At 30.2% G+C, this 7,764-nt stretch overlaps 2 protein-coding genes across 4 annotated transcripts in view; one reads left to right on the top strand and one right to left on the bottom strand.

Annotated features, from left to right (window-relative positions):
* The window catches only part of LOC108915004 (casein kinase I), a 36,192-nt gene extending 35,738 nt beyond the window's left edge, over positions 1–454 (bottom strand). For 2 of the 3 annotated variants that reach the window (XM_018720946.1, XM_018720949.2), the window contains exon 1: positions 176–454. In XM_018720946.1, the coding sequence (XP_018576462.1) occupies positions 176–298 (123 nt within the window). In that variant the 5' untranslated portion in view covers positions 299–454. The remainder of the gene's footprint in view (positions 1–175) is intronic. The other variant, XM_018720948.1, reaches the window with a different exon arrangement.
* A 188-nt stretch (positions 455–642) lies between these two features.
* LOC108915002 (isocitrate dehydrogenase [NAD] subunit beta, mitochondrial) lies at positions 643–6,727 on the top strand. Its single transcript, XM_018720944.1, has 5 exons — positions 643–820; positions 907–966; positions 1,776–2,366; positions 4,131–4,340; positions 6,329–6,727. Exons 1-5 carry the CDS (start codon positions 779–781, stop codon positions 6,572–6,574), a joined length of 1,149 nt encoding a protein of 382 aa, XP_018576460.1. The 5' UTR covers positions 643–778; the 3' UTR covers positions 6,575–6,727.
* Positions 6,728–7,764: the final 1,037 nt, after the last annotated feature.

A 7,764-nucleotide genomic window follows, 5' to 3' on the forward strand; every position in this document is an offset into this window, starting at 1 on the left:
TTGAACTTAATATAACGTAAATAAAGAACGGATTGGGGATTGAGATGGCTGCCATTGCAACCTGGTTGTGTCAAAGCAAGTCAGCTTTTAACACAAAGAAGGGTATATTTGTTCATCCATAGAATGGTGTTTTAATATAATATGCAAAGAATTACTGAGAATAAACTATATTTACCTCTCCATTTGTGATATTAATACCCAAGTATATGTCACCAAAAGATCCACTACCGATTTTGCGAACTAAACGATATTTTCCTCCGACTATATATTCTGGTTTACCAATAATATGTGACGCCATAATTACAATTTGAAATTGGTCCTTTTTGAAATTAGTTATTTAATTTTGAATACCGCAAAAACCAATACTTTTTTTACACAATAACTATCACTTGTTCCTCTAGCACGCCGACATATTTCTCTGACTGATCGTTTTGTGACGTCACAGACACACGCTCCCTAGTGTACGTTTGCCAAAGTAAATATAATCACGATTGCAAACATAACAACAATAAATGTCCCTCAAGTCAAGAAATATTAAAGAACTGTTGTAACAGACCATAAAACAAAGATAAATATTTTGGATGTTCTATGATGTTCTTTAATTCCATGAAGTAAAATAAAATGACAAATGTGGTAACTGAACTGGTAGGAGTGGTAGGGTAAAATAGTAAAATGTCATAATTGACATTTAACATTTAAGTAATTTTTACATAGGGGTACTTTCACTTTATTTTTAAAAGCTTTTAAAATATTTTATTTTATAAGTGGTTTATTAACCATGTCACTTTTTGCAAGGAACTTTTCAAGGATATTAATTCAAGTAAGTATTTCTTCTGGTTGCCTAAAAAAAGTTTGGTTAACGTATGGTGATATAACTATAGTAGTACTCACATTTATTTTTTTTAGACGGCTCAAAATACTGCAGCTAGGAATATTCACAATTCTGTTTCCAATCCAAGTGCAGCTGTAAGTAATAATTTCAGAAATGTAGAATAGGCGCTGTTAAAATAATGTTAAATTGTGATATTTGATTTGCGGCTTGGTATATTAATAAATTCTATATCATAATTTTTCAATTTGTTGTTATTTATGATTTAACAGGAGGTAAGAATATATTCTTATCTTACTCTGTATTCAGCAGTATAGTTTAAAATATAATAGCTTTAATACCAAATCGTTTTTTTGTTAATGACTATAAACTATTAATCTTAATTTTGCTTACTACAATGTCTAGAATATGAGTAAGAAATCTTATTTTTGCTGCCATTTTACTTACTTTTCTAGCAAAAGATTTTAACATTTTTCTTAAATTTTTTGCTACAGATTTATAAAATTTTTCTTATTTTCATACTGCAAATAGCGAAACTAAAAAGAGGTGTATATGAAATCTTAAATGCTTTACTACCTTTTTGGTGTTATTGGTAAATTGAATCTAATGCCATCCAAACTGATGAAATGATAAAAACAAATATATGTATAACCACTTTGAATGGATATTGTTTCAATAAAAATGATAAATAATAATAATAAATATTGCTATTTTATATACTGTGTACATATTAAAAAACAAAAAATCATCCCATTTTTTAATTTATGTTATGTGGAATATTAAAAGAATAAATTGCAAGTGATTTTAGATTTTTTTTTTTTATTGATGGCCGCATCACAAGTTTAGTCATTTGGATTATTTTCGCTTTGCAAGAAAATTATATTTAAAAAAAGAAAATTAAAACTAAATTGCTGCTGGAACATTAAAAATAAATTGTTTTTTATAGACTGGTCTTAAAGAACGCCCTGATGCTAGAACTACCTGTACTTTGATTCCTGGTGATGGGGTGGGCCCTGAACTAGTTTATTCAGTTCAAGAAGTCTTCAAGGCTGCAGGGATACCAGTAGATTTTGAGGCTTACTTTTTTTCAGAGGTAAATCCTACCCTTAGCGCTCCATTGGACGATGTAGCTAATTCCATTACGAAAAATAGAGTATGCTTGAAGGGCATTTTGGCAACCCCTGACTACAGTCATACTGGTGAGCTACAGACATTGAATATGAAATTAAGAAATGAATTAGATTTATATGCCAATGTCGTACATGTCAAATCATTGCCTGGGATAAAATGCAGGCACAGCAATATCGACTGCGTCATCATCCGTGAACAAACCGAAGGTGAATACTCTGCTTTAGAGCATGAAAGCGTTAAAGGTGTCGTTGAATGCCTTAAGATCGTTACTGCCAAGAAGTCACAACGAATTGCCAAATTTGCCTTCGATTATGCCACTAAAAACCAGAGGAAGAAAGTTACTGCGGTCCATAAAGCCAATATCATGAAGCTTGGTGACGGATTGTTTTTAAGAAGTTGTGAGGAGGTAAGCATTATAAAAATTTTATAGAACGTATTATCAAATGTTTTGACAAGAAGTTTTCACTGGATCCAAAAAGAAATTAGATTATTTTATTATTTATTGTTAAAGTTTAAATAACTTTAACATCAATTAAAGATTTATTGTGGAAGAAAAAGCATAAACTGTTTCTGCATAAGCAGCAAATGGCTCATAATTTACATAATGAAAATATAAGACGGCACCTTTTTTAACCATTTAATAAATGATTAGACTAAGTCCAAACAACTTATGCTTATTTATGAATCTAATAAATAGTTATTGTAAAATTACTAAATGTAAAAATAAATTCATTCTAATCTGAAAAATTTTTAAACGATAAATTAGTTGTAAACCATCTATTTTTAACTACCTGTTGTATTAAATAATCTTAATTAGAAAGACACATGAATTAAAGGTTGGAAAACATTACAAAACTGACAAGTAAATATTTTTTTAGAGAAAATCGCCAAGATATTGGAATAAACCTCTTCATTCCCATTAATTTAGGTCATCTAGTTTTCGGAAGGCGCTCTATAAACGAAAGAACATATTTGAAAAGATTAAAGAAACAATTTGCATAAAATAAATGATAAACCTATGTAAAATTTGGTAATTCAAAGATGGTCTATTATTTTTTGACCACCTGGTTAAAAATTATGGTTCCAAATAGTAAGTTAGAGTAGAACTTAAGGAGGGAAACCACATTAGGAGGCTGATTTTCAGACGTTTTTCATGAGTGGGACAGATTGATTAGAATTTGATCAAACTTTGACATTATTTTATTAAGTGTGGAGGTCGCAATTTTGATCTGAAAGAAAAATGGTTGTTTTTCTGCATTATTAACATGTTTTCTAAAAATACGAACCTCATTGTAGGTAAAAATTGTGAAAATTGAAATTTTGACACGTTTGAAAAAAATATATTGATTTTCACCATTATTTTCACTTATTTTGAATAAAAAAACATCCTTAAAATTATGACATCATCCTAATGTTAGTTCATGTTCTTTGTAATGTCATAATGAAACACACTTTTACTTTTCGTAATGATTGGTTCATAACTTTTTGAATGTTGAATTAAAAAAATGTCGTTTTGAGAAAAACGTGATTGAAAAAAAACTAAAGCTAGTTTGAGAAGATTATCAATAATACCGAGTGCTTACTGCTCAATCAGCGATTCCGGCACCTTATCTTCTTCTGCTTCCTCATAGGCATCGTTCTGAGCTTGTATCTGTTCTTTTCTTACTTAATAAGTGACTACCTGAACAAGCGCTCTGCCCTACCTGTTGTGCACCCGAGCGCTAACCCTATGGGCATTCTGCTTTAAACTCAAAATCTTGAATTAGTAGTAACAATTTATGAATAAAAATAAAACGATTTCTTTAACGTCCTAATGTGGTTTCCCTGCTTAAGATGTCTGGTCACAATTAAATAAAAAGAAATAAATTTAAAGCTGGTTGTCCAATTGGAGACAACTGGTATTGGTCGGACAACCATAACAGCAACCCTAACAGAAACAATTATATTTTAAAATTTCTTAGAAATTGGAACAGGGTACTTTGAGTTATGTAGAATAATGTTATAACTTATATAAACTATCACTACTAGTATTTCAAATAACAAACTATATTTTAATTTACTTAAAATATAATAGCAATTTATTAATAATGCATACATTTTTGTACATTGATTTAAAAACTTATAACCAATTTGTTAGATATTATACATATAAATATTTCTGTTTTTCTAGATGGCCAAGTTGTACCCAAAAATAGAATTTGAGAGAATGATCGTCGACAACTGCACTATGCAAATGGTGTCTAATCCTCAACAGTTCGATGTAATGGTGACGCCTAACCTTTATGGAAATATCGTCGATAATTTGGCTTCTGGCTTGGTAGGAGGTGCTGGAGTTGTGGCGGGTGCCTCTTACTCTGCCAATTGTGTAGTATTTGAACCGGTAAGAATATAAATTAGATAAATATTTCTTTATTAATATACAGGATGTCTTAATATTCTTTGTTCATATACATAGAACGACTTCATTTTCTTGGGGTTAAAATATGTTGCTATAAATGCACATACCTCTATCTCCAAAATGGCTTCGTTTGTAAAATTTGGCAAAAAAGTTTACTTTTGTTGGTTATTATATCAAAATGTGACATCTATTGTCATGTAATGACCAAGGTAATTACATTTATAAAAATACTCCTATGCTTGAACAAATATACTTATGTTGTGGGTAGCTAAAATTTTTTTCATAAAGGTAAGGAATTCTTTTACCTTTGTTATCTCTTAATATTTTCCTTAACTATTTCCACTTAAGTATTTTATTACCATCAGCGCATTTTTCATAGAAAAAATTTGATGAGTCTAGAAATTTGTAATCGAATATATTTTTAAGAAAATTGTAAATTCAGCGTCACAATTTATCCAAAAAACTTATCATATTTATTAGATTCTCTTTGCTACAAATTACGAAGTTTCTCGTTGAATTCATATAATTTGATGCATCTCAAATGAGAACAGTATTCGAAACGGTCACAAAAATTCAAATTTGATTAAGGTACAATTTATAGATTGGGACAAATTTGCAATATTTTTTTAAATTAATTAAGGTCATTTTCAAGGTCGTGCCAATATAGCCCCCTTTTCACCCTACAATTTTTGTATGAAATATTAAAAAAAATGAACAAAGTACTACATTGTCTGAAGATTCTTGTTTTTTTGTTTTTATGGACATTTTATGGCCAAAATATGGGTTAAATCGAAAAAATAATAATATAAAAGTGTTTTTTTTTTGTTTATGGTAAAAAATGGGTGTTTCCATTTAAACAAATCCACTTCCAGTCTAAAAACATCACTTCCAGGCTAGACCAGAAGTCATAATATGGACCTTTCAATGGCCCCCTCGGTGCCCTATAATTTTTATCTGAAACTTTTCGAAATAATCGAGTCCAATTAAGATATTATTTTGTCTCAATATAAATGCCCCACCAGGTATATCTTCAGTCAGCGATGCCTGTACTATATAATTGACCTATATTGACATTTTCTTCATCCTCTTCTTTTCGGCTTGATCTGAGACTCAATCTGGTCTCTACAACGGCTAACTATCACACGCGTTCTCACGAGTTAACAATAAGCACTTATGCAGCGCGTTGTGAGTGCGTTCCAATTTGAAAAATCTCGTGTTCCCGATTTTGCCCCTCCTAAAACTTATTCTTTTATTCATCATGTAATAAAGCATTGTTTAAATCATTTATGAAGAGCGATTTTTTCAAAATTCTATAGTGGCTTACCCCTTAAGCAAACAGATAACTTTTCCGATAGTGTGATAACCTCTCGCAATGTAGTTTTTTTTTTTCAAGGTGTATGAAATTTTATTGAAAATGTAGTGAAATGTATCTTTTGTCATATGAAAATATTGGAAGTACTTTCTTTTATTGTTTGTAAATCTTTCATATATATTAAAAAGTTCTTCTACAGTTTTATGTTCTTTGTCAGTCAGTCAAAATGACACGATGACACTAGAATGCACTGAAAGTGTGCATTAGTTGAGCATTCAGTATGAATACTGTCAATAATTCTTTAGCGAGATACAACGACGAGAATGAGTTGTGAGCATAGTGTACCGGAGCGCCTAATATGAATTGTCCCTAATAAGTAATTTTTATTTATACAACATGGGCAAAGTCTGTTATGTTTTTTTCTATTAAGATTTTTTAACTTTTTTAAATGACCTGCAATTAGTGTTGTAAAATGCTTGAGAACGAAATATTTTTATAATCTTTTAAAATAATAGAAATTCTCATTGTTCTTGAAAAAATTGAAATTAACTTGTGAAAATTCTAAATTATTTTTCAATATTTCAAAATGAGACATTTTTTCCACTTTCTAAAAAATTTTAAATAAATATTTAACTTTCCAAAATTTTATCATTTACAGGGTGCACGTCACACCTATTCAGAAGCAGTAGGTAAAAATGTGGCTAATCCGACAGCCATGCTCTTGTGTGCTTCCAAGATGCTGAGGCATGTGAATCTCCCGGTTTATGGAGATATGATAAGGAACGCCGTCGAAAAGGTGCTCAAGGAAGGAAAAGTGAGAACGAAAGATGTCGGAGGACAATCTAGTACACAAGAATTTACGTATGCGGTAATCCATAGCTTAGATCTGCCAAAGCTGAGTTGAACAGACAGTATGTAGTGATCATTTTGCCTGCTTACGTATTATTTTTATTTATTTATTTGTGAATAATATATACGATTTACTTTTGTTGTGATACCTGCATAGTGTTACTTATATTGTAGTGGTACTACTGTTATTAAAACTATTTGACGTAAATGTGAAATTATTATTTACTGTGTAAGCGATTCGACAATAGTTTCATTTTCTTGTGAGGAGAAACTGTACAGGGTGGTCCAGAAAGGAAGGATTAGAGATACATTTGCCACAATCACCCCAAATATTCTAAGGAATGTGAGAATATCATTTGAAGATAGAATAAGATGCTGTATTCAAGAAAATAGTTTTCAATTCGAACATCTATTAAAAATTTTCTTTGTTTCTTCTAAAAGTAAAATTTTCTTTAATAAATATTTTCTATGTTCATAAATAATTCGGTTACTTACTACAAACATATTTATACAAAATTAATAACTTTTTATAATTATCCTGCTTATAAAACAATAATTTTTATTAGAAAACTTTTTTGAATATTGTCATGATAATGATAAAAGGAAATTTTACTTTTAGAAAAAAACAAAGAAAAATTTTAATTGATATTCGAATTGATAATCATTCTCCTGAATACATCATCTTATTCTATCTTCACATGATATTCTCACGCAAATGCATCTCTAATTTTTCCCTTCAATATCATCGCAAGTAGTAGGCGGAACATTGTGTACAAATTTTTTTATATAGCTCGCAACAAAGAAGTCTATTACGATGAGGTCTGGACACCTACGTGGCCACTGACATGCACCATTCCTACTTATCCATTTATTACTAAATTTCCGATATAAATAATTTCTCACTGAATATGAAAAATTTGCAGGTGCGCCATCTAATTGCATCCTCATTTTTCTCAATATATTTAAAGAGACGTCATCAAGAAGAACCCAAACCAATTTAATAAAGACCTCGATAAAGACACGTGGTGTATCTTACAAAAAAAATCGATAAAAAACGAAACGGCACAAATATCTCCAATACCCTTAGAGACAGGTATAGGGAACCTATACACAGTTTGAAAGAGTTTTAAATTTCCTAACTCCCAAAGTAAAAATATACTGGGTGTCCCATTTAAAATAACCAAGTTATTGCTGTTTAAAGTTGAGAGAAGTATTCAGCAGTTTTTTGAACACCCTGTATAATAC

The sequence above is a fragment of the Anoplophora glabripennis genome, unplaced genomic scaffold (genome assembly GCF_000390285.2).
Source record: "Anoplophora glabripennis isolate ALB-LARVAE unplaced genomic scaffold, Agla_2.0 scaffold924, whole genome shotgun sequence".
Taxonomy (NCBI): Eukaryota; Metazoa; Arthropoda; class Insecta; order Coleoptera; family Cerambycidae; genus Anoplophora; species Anoplophora glabripennis.